Source organism: Tachysurus vachellii, chromosome 17, assembly GCF_030014155.1.
Source record: "Tachysurus vachellii isolate PV-2020 chromosome 17, HZAU_Pvac_v1, whole genome shotgun sequence".
NCBI classification, from domain to species: domain Eukaryota; kingdom Metazoa; phylum Chordata; class Actinopteri; order Siluriformes; family Bagridae; genus Tachysurus; species Tachysurus vachellii.
The window spans coordinates 20874652-20891241 of record NC_083476.1 but is presented as its reverse complement, the minus strand read 5'-3'; the positions used below and the strand labels follow the sequence as shown (position 1 = coordinate 20891241).

Below are 16590 nucleotides of genomic sequence, written 5' to 3'. Positions count from 1 at the left end.
CACTAAAAAATAAATGTGGATTTAAATACTATGATTTAAATTTTTTTGCAGTAATTAATGTTTCAGCAGAAATAATTCTATTAGCCGCCATGTAGCTTCTCATCACAAATACAACAACCGATGATGTTTAAAACGCTTGATGAAGTCAAATCTCGACGATAATCGACAGTAGGTAAAACTCACAGCTAGGTTTAACAGTGAAAGTAAGAGCATTTCAACACGCACGACGTGACGAGAACTTACAGGAAGAAGGTGACTACAAAGCCGCTCGCTCGCGAGTATAGTCTACATTTAGTTTGCATGAGGATAAACACCATATCGTGGAACGATTGAAAAAGGTCGTGTGGTCTGATGAGTCCAAATTTACACAAATCCAAAACAAATAGGTGCATCAGGGTAAGAAGGGAAGTGTGGAGATGAGGAGATGCAGCAGTCACACATATGCCCCTTTTCCACCGAGGCAGTTTGAGTGCTGGTTCGGAGCCTAATTTAGAACCGGTTCTTTATTTTTCGACAGCCAAAGCACCGGCTCTGAACCAGGAAAAGTGGTTCTTAAGTAGCACCAAAACGTTGCTGGTCTAGACTTAAGAATCGGTTGTGTCAGGGGCTGTGGGCGGGGCTAATGTTAGCGCCAGGGGGCGGGGCTACTGTTAGCGCATTTGATAATATACCTTAAGTATACTAATGTTTAATACACTTTTACTTTACCGCGATATGATACATTATCAGCACTCATGATAGTAGGTAGCTACAAGATAAGGCTAACTTTTTTCTGTGTTAATGATAAAATAACGTTATGTACTTTCTCGATTACAACCTCCGTTTATACAGATTACATGGAGCTGCACGTACACGTTGGTTTCGCCGCGTTTGGGTGTTAATGTAGGTTCACAAAGCCATGAGCATTAACAGTAAAGCAACATCCGCCATTGTTGATGTTGTGTTTGTGTTTGTCGCTGCTGCGCTAACGTTGCTGTGTAACGTGACACGTATACAGTGACGTCAGACTCGGCTCTGTGATGCTCTCTAACCGATGGAAAGGCAAACCGGTTCTTAGAAGGTTCTCCAGTGGAACCAACTTTGAACCAGCACCCGGTTCTTTCTGGTGGAAAAGTGGTATTAGTGCCTACTGTACAAGACTCTAGAAACAGTGTTGTGATCAGGAACAGCTTCAGTTGGTCAGGTCTAAGCCAGCTGAATAGATAAATGTACTGACCAACGGATATTTTTCTTCCCTGGAAGCACAGGCATATCCCATGTGGGTCAGAGAGGATTCACTTTTACACTTTAATCAGCCACCACAAAGAAGTCTTTACGGAGTGGTTCGACTCTCCCGTCATCGGTACGAGTAAATAAACGTCGAGACGTGGCATAATGGTGTTGAAACAATGCACTGAAACATTCGGTCACTTCCACAGATAAATGATTTTACCTGAAGACTTTCTGCCATGGCTTTTCTCATGTCGTCATCTTCCACTTGTTCTCTCTGGGTTGCACAGTTTGCCTCTTGTTTACTGAGTCTCAAAGCTAGATCCAACATCTCCTCCTCAGTCATGTCTAAAGGACAAACGTAATACTTTTACACAAACATGTTGGACTTTAATGTTTCATGGTAATGTCTGTGGTGTGTTAAGACCTTAATGTTTCACGGTAATGTCTGTGGTGTGTTAAGACCTTGTACATGTGCCTTCTTTTCTCTCTCTAGGCGTCGTGCTGCTCTTGGACTCACTTTCTTGGCACGGTCTTCTTCCTTGTGGTGTATAATTGCATGTTAGTGTTACATTAAACACACACACATAAAACAACACACACACCATAAATTTACATTTTGCATAAATGTACAAAAATACATAAACAGGACACACACAATAAATAACACACACACAATAAATAGAACACCACACACACACACACACACACACACACTAAATAGAACAACACACACACACTAAATAGAACAACACACACACACACTAAATAGAACAACACACACACACACACTAAATAGAAAAACACACACACACACTAAATAGAAAAACACACACACACACTAAATAGAACAACACACACACACACACTAAATAGAACAACACACACACACACACTAAATAGAACAACACACACACACACTAAATAGAACAACACACACACACACTAAATAGAACAACACACACACACACTAAATAGAACACACACACACACTAAATAGAACACACACACACACACACTAAATAGAACAACACACACACACACACACTAAATAGAACACACACACACACACACACACTAAATAGAACACACACACACACACTAAATAGAACACACACACACACACTAAATAGAACACACACACACACACACACACACACACACTAAATAGAACAACACACACACACACTAAATAGAACACCACACACACACACTAAATAGAACACACACACACTAAATAGAACACACACACACACACACTAAATAGAACACACACACACACACACTAAATAGAGCACAAACACACACACACACTAAATAGAACACACACACACACACACACACTAAATAGAACACACACACACACACACTAAATAGAACACACACACACACACACTAAATAGAACACACACACACACACACTAAATAGAACACACACACACACACACTAAATAGAACACACACACACACACACACACACACTAAATAGAACAACACACACACACACTAAATAGAACAACACACACACACACTAAATAGAACAACACACACACACACTAAATAGAACACACACACACACACACTAAATAGAACACACACACACACACACTAAATAGAACACACACACACACACACTAAATAGAACACACACACACACACTAAATAGAACACACACACACACACACACTAAATAGAACACACACACACACACTAAATAGAACACACACACACACACACACTAAATAGAACACACACACACACACTAAATAGAACAACACACACACACACACTAAATAGAACAACACACACACTAAATAGAACAACACACACACACTAAATAGAACAACACACACACACTAAATAGAACAACACACACACACTAAATAGAACAACACACACACACTAAATAGAACAACACACACACACTAAATAGAACAACACACACACGCTAAATACAACACACACACTAAATAGAACAACACACACACACACTAAATACAACACACACACTAAATAGAACAACACACACACACTAAATAGAACAACACTCAGACACACACACACACACCTCTTCACCACTATCAGAGTCAGAGATAACCAGTGTGTTATCCTCCTCCTCCTCTTCCTCCTGGTCGTTATTGTTTTCTCTCCGACAAACTTTTCTCCGTCTCTCACTCTGCACTGTGCTCCTTTTTCTCCGAGGCATGACGTGAATCTGTTTTACACTCAACACGTCTCTCACTAGCACACACCGAGCTGGAAGCTACACATCACGACACAGATAATAAACATTAGCTGAACAACTGGAAGACTTTTAAATTAAGCGCCTTGTCGACGTTTCTACAATAAAACTAAACTTTACATACTAACTAAGATTCAGTGCCTATGGAAAGCTTTTTATTCACTGAACTATACTGTAGAGCTAACGGCTATCAGCACAAATACTTTCTGGGCCTAAACACTGACTTCCTGAATACTTCTGTACTAGTTAGTATGTGTAAAGCAGCTTCCGGGTCTTTTAGCGTACTATATTATATACTATCTAGTGCGGTAGGATGCGGCAGCCATTTTTAAGTCACGTGACACGCGACTACTGAAGAGGGAACCAGGGACTCTTAATTACTTAATAATTACTTAATTACTTAATAATTACTTAATTAAGTAATAATAAAATGTAGCACTACATTATATATATATGGTATCTAGTCTATAGTATGTACAGTCTATATATATAATGTATAATATATATAAAATGTAGTGTAGTATCTACAGTATGTATATATATTGTTACGAACTATGTTTGTGGGTTCGGTGTTTGTTCTTTCTCTCTCTCTCTCTCTCTCTCTCTCTCTCTCCCTCTCTCTCTCTCTCTCTCTTTGCTCCACTATCTACCTTTTCAGATCCCTACCATTGGACACTTCCTGTCAATCTTCATTATCCTGTGTGACGTCACCCGTCGACCCACCAGTCAATCAGAATCAGGATTAGAATCAGAAACAGAGACAGAAACAGAAGGAGAAAGAAGATGTGTGCTAATTTGTTAGAGGGCTCTATTGTTGTTCATTCGGTTTTAGTATGTCAGACTGTTCATGTATCCCAATTTGTTAGTTATTTTATGTATGTGACTTGCGGGTCACTTTGTGTATGTGACTTGAGGGTCACTTTGTGTATGTGACTTGAGGGTCACTTTGTGTATGTGACTTGAGGGTCACTTTGTGTATGTGACTTGAGGGTCACTTTGTGTATGTGACTTGAGGGTCACTTTGTGTATGTGACTTGAGGGTCACTTTGTGTATGTGACTTGCGGGTCACTTTGTGTATGTGACTTGAGGGTCACTTTGTGTATGTGACTTGCGGGTCACTTTGTGTATGTGACTTGAGGGTCACTTTGTGTATGTGACTTGAGGGTCACTTTGTGTACGTGACTTGCGGGTCACTCGTTCTGCATCTGGATGCTTGTGTTTCTTCACTTTATGGATATGACTTTGTTTATTTTGGGGAAAACTGGACAGGTGAGTACTTCACATGACATATATTGTGCAACACGTAGGTAAGCTTTTCTGTATTAGACACACTAGGTTAGGAGCGCGTGCCACCCTCTGTACCTTTTGTTTGGATAGGAAGTATAGGTTAGTTAAGGCGTCATCGACGCTGAAGATTTGTTTTATTACTTCCCTTTGTAGTTCAGGTTAGGGGGTTATGTTCAACCTAGCAGTTTTGTTTTGTTTATTTCTTTGTTTTGGCACCGCTCATGTCTCGTTTTCCCTTTGTGTCTTTTGTTATCTTGTTTCTGTAGATATAGTAAATATTATCACCTTTGTCACCACCATTTGTATGATAATAGAAACAGGTTTTGCCCACTATTTGTTGTTCGTGTCGTTGATTGCCACATACACACCAGAAATCTAACTTTATAATCATTTCATATTGTTACATCCCAACCATACCCCTAAACATCATTTGGGGTTGTAACATATATATATATACACTGTAGATACTACACTACATTTATATATATATATATATATATATATATATATATATATATATATAAAATGTAGTGTAGTATCTACAGTGTATATATATATATATATATATATATATATATATATATATATATATATATATATATATATATATATGAGAGAGAGAGAGAAAATGTAGTGTAGTATCTAGTCTATAGAATCTACAGTATAATATATATATATAGAAAATGTAGTGAAGTATCTACAGTGTATATATATATATATATATATATATATATATATATATATATATATATATATATATATATATGTATATGTATATATAATAAAAATAAACTACAATACAATTTGATTATTTCAAAAGTACCAAAGTTCCAGGCAATCTGTCCTCCCTTTCCAACCTTTATAGTTATTTCTGTTTTTTATTGTAATTAGTACATCCTTACTCTATATTTTATTCTCTTATTGTTATTTATTCTATTTTTATGACATGGACAGTGGAAAAACTATTTACTACATGTATATTGACATGTTTACATTCTGCTACACTTTAATACCCTCTCATTATATACACTGTGCAATAACTTATTTATATATCACACTACCACGACCATGTTTTACTGTTGGTATGATGTTCTTTTTCTGAAATGCAGTTACTTTTATACCAGATGTAATGGGACACACACCTTCCAAAACGTTCAACTTTTGTCTCGTCAGTCCACAGAGTATTTTCCTAAAAGTCTTGGGGATCATCAAGATGTTTTCTGGCAAATCTGAGACGATCCTTTACGTTCTTTTTGCTCAGCAGCAGTTTTTATCTTGGAACTCTGCCATGCAGGCCATTTATGCCCAGTCTCTTTCTTATGGTGGAGTCGTGAACACTGACCTTAACTGAGGCAAGTGAGGCCTGCAGTTCTTTGGATGTTGTTGTGGGGTCTTTTGTGACATCTTGGATGAGTCGTCGCTGCGCTCTTGGGGTAATTTTGGTCGTCCGGCCGCTCCTGGGAAGGTTCACCACTGTTCCATGTTTTCGCCATTTGTGGGTAATGACTCTCATTGTGTATGTGACAAATAAATGAATAGATAATATAATCACACAGGATGTGCTGTAGTGAATACACCAACCTAAAGCTCCTTTTTATGATTAAACAAATTTGCCATCTGCATTTAGAGGTCACACACACACACACACATTACATTTACATCATTTAGCAGACACTCTTATACAGAGTGACTTACATTTTTTATTTCAGTTCATACACCTGAGCAATTGAGGGTTAGGGGCCTTGCTCAGGAGCCCTTAAGTGGCAACTTGGTGGACTTGGGATTTGAACCAATGACCTTCCGATCAGTAGTCGAACACCTTAACCACTGAGCTACCACATCCCATAGATAGATAGATAGATAGATAGATAGATAGATATTACATTAATCACTATATATACTACATAATGTTAATGGTTATTAATTGATATTTGACCGCCTTGTATCATATCATATCATATTTTAGGATGTAATGTAATTACATCCTAAAATACACCCGTTTAATAACATCTAGATAAAAACATTGCAAGATAATAAAAGAATCATTTCAGTAAATTTTTTTTTTGGTGTTAAAATAATAATGTTCCATATAAAAAGGCTCTGACCAATTTGTTTGTGTTTTTTTTACTGAAATTTTATAAGGTGAATGCAAATAGTTTTAGATTTTTTTTTCTATTTTTATAGCTACTGTTAAGTGAATTTGATGGCTTCTTTGTTTAAAGCATGAGATAAAAACATTTCACCATTGCAGAAACAGTGAAAGAAATAATTCTTCATTTGCTTCAACCTTTACATTATATTATCTACTTGACGTTTATTGAGTGTGGCGTTTTCAAGGCAAATGCGCATGCGCCGTTTGTGACTATGAACCAATCGCAGCGCAGGATTTAAAATTAGACGGAATACGTGTGGGGAAAATAATGTACAACACACCGTCTTTATTAAACATGGCGACCCGAGGACCGAATGGAGATTTTCCTTATTTACCTTCGGGGGCAGCGGAGGGTAAATAATCATTCATGCTTTTATATTCAGCATGAACTAACACCTTGATTAATGTGTTACATGCACACTAGTAGGAAATAGTTAACGTAATGCGACCCATAAACCATCGCTAGCCTGTTAGCCACTGTGCTAGGTGCAGATGCATTTTAGTCAGTTAGCATTTAGCTAATTTTGGAGAGACACCACAAGGTCGCTGGGTGCTTAAGAAGAGGGCATGTTGATTCATTTGGGTTATTCTTAATACGAGTAAATTCTTTTTTGTTCTGTCTCGTCACTTAAGTATCACAGCAAGACTTGGAAAAGAAAGAAAAAATCACTCGTGACACGAATAAATCGCGTCCGTTGAAAATAACGCCATTCAGACTGTCGAGTTGAATGAATCGTTTTATTCAACAAGTCACTTTTCTGTTCCAGTGAACCGACTCATCCAGGAAAATGGCGACCTGTTTTCTGAGTCTCAGTGTAGAGTTTGCAACGCTGTACTCATTTCAGAGTCACAAAAACTCGCACATTACCAGGTATCCCTTTTTATATATATATACATATATATATTTTTTAATCTGAGTCGAATGTGTGTTCGAGAATCGTTTAGGTTTAAATGACACCGTGAAGTGCGAGTTGATTCGTGGAGTCGATTGATCGATAGATCTGATCTGATTCATAGAGTCATCTCATAAAGGTGATTCATAGTTGTGCTTTTACATTTCCAGAGCAAGAAGCATGCAAGCAAAGTAAGACGTTACATGGCCACCCACGAAGACGAACCCTTTGCCAAGAGATTCAAACCATCATCCCATGATGCTGAAGTAAGACAGCAACATGCCTTTTTTTTAAAAATTGTTTATTTGCTGTCCTGTACTTTGTGTACTCTTTCTCTCTGGTCCACCTCAATACGTTCATCGACCTTGAGTGATGAAGCACAGCCTCGACATAAACAACCGTATACGTAACTCGTTCTGTAATTAATAGTCTTCATACGTTTGTCGTTTAGAATTCCCTGGAAATAATAATAACCCCGTTTGTGTTACCAGGAATAAAAAAGCCAATTTTCTGTTGACTTGCTTACCTTTCTAGATATGGCATAATCATGACACGCTCACAGGCCCAGTTTAGCGCCAGTGTGTTATTTTGCACCTAGTTGTCAAACAATGGGCTCTGCAACAAGCACTATGACAAAGGCCTTTTGGTACCAGCTACCGTTCTATGCCGTTATTGGGAAAATTACAATTGAGCGACGTGCCTGCTGTCTCTCAGGTTGCAGGTTGCTGTTTGGGTCACGTGTGAAAGTTTAACGGTGCCTGGAAAAGTTGTCACTTCGTTTGCATCCTGTGTCTCGTTTCTTGCAGAGTGGCGAGGTCGTGCAGCTTGACGGGGACAAATATAAATCCTGCCACGTGTGCAACATGAGCTTTTCGTCTGCAGTTGTGGCTCAATCTCACTACCAAGGCAAAGTGCATGCCAAGAATATTAGATTAAAAAGCTTCGGAGTACAGGCACCTGGTATGAATCTGACTATCCTTAAAGTACGCTTGTCTTCGTCTTTTGGGCAGACATACAGTAGTATTGTTCTATGCCTAAACCTCTGGTGAAATTGAATGTGTGTGTGGTGTCTATCCCAGCCATTCCTCAGCCCATCGTTCCAGTGAAGAAGCTGGACGGACCGACCAGAGAAGGACAGGGATCTGCGGTTCACGACCCCAACCGCTTCTGCAACATTTGTCAGGCTTCTTTCAACAACCCAGTAATGGCTCAACAACACTATAGTGGCAAGAAGCACAAAAAACATTTGACCAAGCAGAAACTGATGGAGACCTTCGGACCTTCTGCCGTACCAGGTGATGAAGGAGCACGAGCATCACGGTGAAGGAGCATAGAAAAGTACTTCACAAAACATATCAAAACCTTCCACAAATGGGGAAAAAAAAATATGTCTGGACCTGCAATATTGCGATAGTAAAATAATGAAAGAAAAACACCCCCACCCTTTTGTAAAAATGTACTTGAGTTCAAAAATCATTCTGTGATTTACAGACCTTCTCATTATAATGATTTTAGTACTACTTCTGTGCTTGTATTGTGTGTGTGTGTGAGATGTTTCATGCCTTAACAACTAAACCGTCTCTGAGAAACAGCCGAATTGATTGTTTATGCTTTCTTCTTCAGCCTCTACAGTAAAGGGCTACCCGTGTACCATGTGCAATATTGAGCTCAATTCCGTGGAACAGTACCAGGCTCATATCAGTGGCGCCAAACACAAGAACCAGTATGTATCGGTGCTCCGTCACCTGGTTGTTGTTATTTTTACCCCCTCAAACTTTTAGTGCAAGCTTTTTATTCCTGTTTAGTTTATCTTTAATGTAGAACGTTAAGCTTGAGTTAGCACACACTATTTTTCTTGTTCAAATGATGAATATATTCTGAAGGATTTTTTTTTTCATTTAAACATAGCTTACATTTTAAAGGTGGGGTGCACGTTGTTTGAAAAATGCTTCAGAAAACCGAGTCTGCCGACAGACAGATAACAAAATCAAACGTGTAGCTAATGAGCAGAAAGGGGCGTGTCTTGTCGATATGCAGCAGAGAGAGTGTTCAGTGCGCATGTGTGACGTTAGTATAAAGCGATTGAAAGATTGACACGGAGGATGCGTTGGAGAGAACCGAAAGTGTTCCGTGTGAAACGGAGCTAAACCTTTCACGGTACAACACAGTACTATAAAAACACATTTGTATTACCATAGTATTACTCATTGTGTTCATTTACTGATGAAAATATCCCCTCGGTCAGCCGCCCCAACAGGTTCCGCTATAATAGTTGCCTGGGTTACGTATGTATGTGTGGGGCGGAGCTATCAAAACAGGGGTGACACCCATTTGGGTTAGGGGCGTGTTTGTTTTGGTGATTTCAAATGTCAACATTGGCTTTCAAACATCGTGCACCTCACCTTTAATCAGTCGTATGAACCTCTGAATCCTGTTATTGGGAATAAATAGCAGAATCGTTCTCGTGCGATAACTGACTTACCTCTTTTATTTTATCTACTTACTTGCTATCTACTAATTTACGTCTTTTATTCTTTTCGCAGTGTTCGACTCAAGGAAGGTGGCAACTCCACTGTAAGCCCCTTGACAAAAAAACAGCCGGACTATGTGTATGGCTATAACCAGCAGCAGCAAGCCCAAGAGGATTGGGGCAGTTTAAAGCAGGACTATGAGTCCGGAGGCTTGTAAAGCGTCACCGCTTTTGACACTTTCGTGACGAGCTGCTTCCGTTCGTGCAAAGGCAACGTCTCCCTTCACTACACCAGATTCTGCTCTAACATTGCTCGTTATTCGGTATGGTGTGTCGTTCTCACTCGGCGGTAGATGATTAAACACCTCTAACTTCCATCGTTTTTGTTTTTATTATTATTTTTTTTAAACAAGTATTTAAATAAGAGTATAATGTTAGAGTAATGCGTTAGTTAAATAGTTCAGGTGCTGCACAGACTTGTGTAATGACTGAAATTATTCCTGGAGGGTCAACACTTTTTTTTTTTTTTTTTTTTTCTCTTCTCTCTTCCCTTCTCTATTTCCTCCCTGCTGTAGTTTGGTCTCCTAAGACCGGTGTTGTGCAAGAGCAAAATTATTTAATAATAATAATGCAACAAAAAATTGTATCTTTTACGTTTAATTTCTAGTAACCAAAATGTTTGTGTTGCTCCACAAGCATATTTTTTTTTTAGATTAAAGACAACATCCTGATCTTTTTACGTTTCCACGGTTAACGTGAAGCCGTTACCTTTTTTTCCCCCAATATGGGGCAGTCGATATTTTTTCTTTATCTATTTCTTAAAAAAAACAAAAGAAAAACACTTAAGGCGTTGCAGGTCAAAACTGATGTACATTTTGTGTTTACTGCATTTCTTTTAAATACTGTTTCTATCATATTTTGTGCAGGATGCTGCTGATGACATCACTCTTAAAAAAACCCCAAAAAACTAGCAATGGTGAGGAACGAAGAAAATTAAGTAAGACTAGGTATTAATAAGGTGTGTGTGTGTGTGTTAATTTTTAAACCAACACACTTGGAGGGATTAGCCACTGCTAACTCTTAATTATGATTAAGATATGATTATGATTAAGAATATTACAGGCACAAATTTTCATTAAATACAATGGTCATGGTCTCTTCCCTCCTTTCACTTACAAAAATCCTACAAAGTATGTAAATTATTATTATTTAAATAAATAAAAAGAACCGTGAAAGCCATGACCTTAGGACAAAAGTATTATGAGAAACCCGTTAGCTGAGAAACCTACCGAACAAGTGACTTCTGGTCCAGAGAACGCTTATTAATGTTCAGACGGGCTTCCTGAACAGATGTATATATCCTGTGGGCGGAGCTTAATGAAGATTAGAGCGCTGGTCTTGGACTTAAACATAAAAGACGGTTGAGATGTTCTATATTATAATTAACGTTTTATATTATATTAACAAATTGTGCATGTAAAGTTCAATAGTGTGTATATTAAACATACACACACACACACACACACACGGTTATATCCTAACTGAAACAGATGAGCAGCACCTGTTCGAGAAGTGTGTGTGGTTGTTTCTGTAAAACCCTGTACACACACACACATGCACGCGTGTTCACGATCTCTTCCTAAATCATGGCCATGCATTAGGACCGTATACACACCTTTAAGAAGGATGTCAACAGTACGGCTCTGTAATTTTGCATCTCTGTGTGTCTTAAGTTTTATAGAGTAACTGACTGACTTTATTTGACTGATCAACGTGCTGTCCGTGTGTCTTCGTTTCATCACGTCATGCCGGTAATCATACGTGTGAACCGATCGGTACTTTCTATCTCAAGGACCTGCTTGTTTGACCTCTCGAAGCGATTTATAAAGGTTATTTACGGACAGACGGAGGGAGAGCGTATACCATTTCATCCTAGCACAACATTTCAATAGTGTTCTTTCGCCGATTAAAAACGGCGTCAGGTGGCGGAGCGGTCGCACGGATACGAGAGACGTAATTAAAATTCCTCTTACTTTATAGGGCTGCGGAAATTTGCCAAGTACAATTTCCTCTGGTGTAAATTCCTGAGCCGAAAGTTCTCCGCTGCCTGGAACGTTTTAGTCTGCGGTCTATAATATAAAAAGCGTATTATTCTAAAATGTATTGTACCCTACGTCTAAATAACGTGACCCTGATGTTCGTGAGGACGTGTCAGCGTGTTGGTGTTTAGACTTAAAAACACTTAAATTAGTGACCTTACGGTGGTCAATATTTTATTCAGTGCTGCATCTTCTACAATAGGAAAATCGATTCAATCCATTAAAAAATTAATTTGTGCAAAATATTAGTAAGAGTGAAAAATAGACAACAGTGACGCACTAACCCTTTATATTTACACACCGGGACGTATGTATGGTCAAAGGACCAAGTGTCCTGCATGTCAGAGCATTTTAATCGCTTAGCGTCGACGATATTAACGAACACGCGCTCCGATCGATGTGAAAGGCTGAACTGACTTTTGCGTTGTAACAGAAATAAATGTGTCATACAGGACTCTTAACTTATAGGGCTGTGTAAATGCTTTAAAAAGCGCTGCATCAGCTTTTGTGTCATGACGTCTTTTTTTTTAATACATTGTGAGCATAAATTGCTACATTTTTCCCTTTTGTTTAGTAAATTGTTTTCAAGAAAAAAAAAAAGTGTCTTGGTTTTTCTTTAACAAGTACATTTGAGCTGCACAAAGCATCTTGTGTTGACCGAAAGGTTTCGTCCTCTAGATGGCGCCCTTGGCATTTGACGTAAGAATTGATTTGACTCTCTGTTCCTTCTGATTGTGTAGTCATGAACATTTGTGTTGCAAATTATGGTATACTTTTCCAACAATTGTGTGTGTGTGTGTGTGGATTATGTCCCTTTTGAAAACATTAAACCTACATAAATTTAGTTCTGAGCTCTTTAAGTTGCACTGAAATCGTTTCATTGATCCTAAAGCGCTGAACGGATCGTTTCTTCTCTGTAATAAAGGTGAATGAATGCTTTTTTTGGCACAGGTAGAAGTTTCATTCATAAAAACGCAGAAGGAGGGTTCACTGTTTTCATTGATAAGATCTATTTACTTGGAGTGAGGAGGAGGAGGAGGGAGAGGGGGAGGTGGGAGGGATGAAGGGGAGGAGGGTGGCCTGCTTCGTAGTGTGTGAGGCGCCACAATGTATAAACAGCCCGGTTCTATATACAGCCAACACACACGCACACACACACGCACACTCCCCCTGTGTTCAAGTCATTACTTTTTCCATAAGCGTTCATGTTCATGTTGCTGGGACGTGAAAAAGGGCTTTCTTTATAAGTACAAATGCAGTGTGTGTATGTATATATACTGTATATAGAATAGAACAGGCATAGAAGTCTTTATTATCACCACATATACATTACAGCACAGTGGAATTCTTTTCTTCACATACCCCAACTGAGGAGGTTGGGATACAGCTATGATACAGTGCCTGGAGCAGGGAGGGTTGAGGGCCTTGCTCAAGGGCCCAGCAATGGCGGCTTGGCTGTGCTGGGCCTTGAACCCCGATCCTCCAATCAACAACCCAGAGCCATAACCAGTTAAGCCGTGTGTGTGTGTGAGTGTGAGTGTGTGTGTGAGTGTGTGTGCGCGAGTGTGTGTGCGCGAGTGTGTGCGCGAGTGTGTGTGCGCGAGTGAGTGTGTGTGAGAGTGTGTGTGAGAGTGTGTGTGAGTGAAATATAGAATATAATTTCTCAACATAGAAATAATTTATATTCAAATCTTTTTAACGTGCTTGACTTTTTCATCTCCACATGGCTGTTCCCCCCCCCCCCCCCCAATGTTTGTTTAGAACATGTCTATGCATGATGAATGGACCCTGTACAACCTTTAATCCAATACTACTAGTTTATTTTCCTAGGTATAAAGGTCAGTCGATTATCTCGAGACTAATAATAATCCTATACCTTTTTGTTGTTAAAGATAAAGCCCAGGGCCACTTAAGTGTCATATCTCATTTCAGTGATTATTTTACTAACCCTTTGTGGTCAGGTCAGATTTTGTAAAAAAAAAAAATAAGCAAGTTCCTTAGTCCGTGCACTCGTCTATATTATGACTTCTGCTAACTGACAGGTCGTGAGAGTGATGTGTGTTCGAAACGGTGTTTTCTTTCCTGTACTCGCCGTGTACGCACCGGTTCAACAGGAGGAAAGAGGAGACGTTCCTTGCCAGTAGATTATCCCTATAAACAGAGCTTCTTCCTTTCAGCTTGGAAATGAAGTTAGATAAATCACAGGGATTTGTCAAATACCACCGTGGGTGAAAATCTCATTAGGAGTGAAATGATTGAGAAAGATCTTGGCTTGGATTTAAAAGGGCTTTTAGTTAAAGAAGTAAAATAGAATTCAAGAAAGATTCACGAAGCAAAATGAAAATAGAACACGAGGCGAATTAAGTTAGCGCTAGCGATACGACGACGTTCTCGCAAACGCGTGCTAGAGCAATAAGATCATAATACAAACGAGCTGGAAGTGAAGCTACAAACTGTTTTGATGATTGAAAGCGGCAAGAGAAAGCTTACGGGATGAAGACGTACTGTAGGTGTAATTCGTGCTGTCACTTTAGTATAGATTTTGACAGTTAACCTGCTAACAAAAGAGGAACACAAAGGAACATTTGGAGCTCCAGAACATGGAGCGTTGTGTTTATTCATTCATTCATTCATTCATTCATTCATTCATTCATTCATTCATCTTCTACCGCTTATCCGAACTACCTGCGTTGGGTTTAGCGATATTTAAATATTAACCTATTAATTGTCTTTCACTTTCCCTTTAAGTACTGTAGAGTTGAAAAAAGGAAGCAATTTTGCATCTCAGTTTATCAAAGTCTTAATCAATAAAATCAATCCGCGAGCCACAGGAAAAATGACGTCTTTAATTCCTGCGTTTTTAAGGTGCAATCATTTCTGTTCGTTTATGTATTCTTTGTGTAGGATGCACGTAGTGATGTCTGTGAACCAGACAGGGACGTCCAGAGGTCAAAGGATCAAAGCCGCGTGAACGCGAAACAGATAGGAATTACAGACGGCAAAAACGGAGCACACGGAGCCTCCGGGTCTGGGCTGTTGGGGACTTGAGAGATTTTTTTATTGCCTGAATGAGCAGAAATGCTCCTTGATAAATGGATGGATGTTATTTTATTATTTTTTTAGACGTTTATTAACATCATTATACGCTTACGTTAACTCGAGTATGTGTGTAGAAACGACAGCAGATGCAAATTATTCCTGCCTTGGGTGGTACAAATAAATGTTTAACTTTGGGGATTTCCAGGAAATCTGTTTCAGTCACAAAACTGTCATATTTTCTTTTCCTGAGGCTCATTAGATGTGCAAAGGCTAACAAAGGAAGCACACAGCTGTTTGCGTATGTTTTTCTCTGTGGCTGAACTAGCTATGATTCAGTCTCCAAAAAGAGCAAATCTTCCTCTTGGGGTTTTGCGATATCTTTGAAATGTTTATCCTCTAAAAACAAACATGTCACAACCTGCACGTTCGGTTTCAACTCAAACATATTATGTCGAAAACGCAACGTCCCCGAAGATTCCGCTGTTGCCAAATGTTGCGTGGCCTGTTGCGCTAAATCGGATGTTGGGCTGACGTGTTCCGACAAACACGGGGTGAAATTTCGAGTTGGAGATAAGCGAAGGTCAAACGTTTGTTTGCCTGCTGACTGAAGTTCACTCCGTGCAGTCGATAAACTTTAGAGGACGAGCTTGGAGCAGGTCCGGTGAACAGAGCAGTGCAGGGAACACAAACGGATGTTTTCCTGATGCTTTCCGTATTGTCCTTTAAAAGATTTAACATCACCCAAACCTGTTCTGTTAAATCTACACCCCGCTGAATGCTCTGTCCCGAGTTTAAATAAATACTCGTACTTCGATCTCTTTATCTAAACTAAAATCTAAAACTATCCCTTTAACTCTTAAAGTCCTAAGTACATAACACCACTTTCTGAAATGTGAGCTAGCATGATACCGACTAGCTGAACGCTAATTAGCGAGCTGAATGCTACGATAAATGCAGTGTCGTTAGCAACAGTGACGGGTTTTAGGTGTCTTTCCTGTCACAGCCTTTTAGGAAAACCTGTAATAAATGAGTTATTGCTGAAAGAAATAAAGCTTAGAGAACACACAGGTCTGTCGCTGATATTTAGATATATCGTGGAATTTCAATGACGCTCAAATGGTATTAAAAGGCCCGATGTATAACAAGAAACATTCCCCACACCACTACACCACCACCATCTCCACCACCACCATCTCCA

The 16590-nt window shown here is 39.1% G+C and overlaps 2 protein-coding genes across 5 annotated transcripts in view; one reads left to right on the top strand and one right to left on the bottom strand.

The window, feature by feature from the left end:
- The window catches only part of uimc1 (ubiquitin interaction motif containing 1), a 21020-nt gene extending 17306 nt beyond the window's left edge, over positions 1 to 3714 (bottom strand). For 3 of the 4 annotated variants that reach the window (XM_060890619.1, XM_060890620.1, XM_060890621.1), the window contains exons 1-3: positions 3278 to 3710; positions 1675 to 1750; positions 1433 to 1557 (exon numbers count right to left, since the gene is read on the bottom strand). In XM_060890619.1, coding sequence (XP_060746602.1) covers positions 1433 to 1557; positions 1675 to 1750; positions 3278 to 3415 — 339 coding nt within the window. In that variant the 5' untranslated portion in view covers positions 3416 to 3710. Of the gene's footprint in view, positions 1 to 1432; positions 1558 to 1674; positions 1751 to 3277 lie in introns of all 4 variants that reach the window. The other variant, XR_009649759.1, reaches the window with a different exon arrangement.
- A 3405-nt stretch (positions 3715 to 7119) lies between these two features.
- On the top strand, positions 7120 to 10631 carry znf346 (zinc finger protein 346). The gene is made up of 7 exons (XM_060891454.1): positions 7120 to 7244; positions 7659 to 7762; positions 7955 to 8050; positions 8591 to 8744; positions 8864 to 9079; positions 9408 to 9507; positions 10328 to 10631. Exons 1-7 carry the CDS (start codon positions 7160 to 7162, stop codon positions 10470 to 10472), a joined length of 900 nt encoding a protein of 299 aa, XP_060747437.1. The 5' UTR covers positions 7120 to 7159; the 3' UTR covers positions 10473 to 10631.
- Positions 10632 to 16590: the final 5959 nt, after the last annotated feature.

Bases quoted from the DNA above. Each gene is read 5' to 3' on its own strand.
- znf346 (XM_060891454.1), top strand. From the start codon at position 7,160: ATGTACAACACACCGTCTTTATTAAACATGGCGACCCGAGGACCGAAT. The intron at 7,245-7,658 runs GTAAATAATCAT...TTTCTGTTCCAG, and splicing joins ACCTTCGGGGGCAGCGGAGG to TGAACCGACTCATCCAGGAA. The intron at 7,763-7,954 runs GTATCCCTTTTT...TTACATTTCCAG, and splicing joins AAAAACTCGCACATTACCAG to AGCAAGAAGCATGCAAGCAA.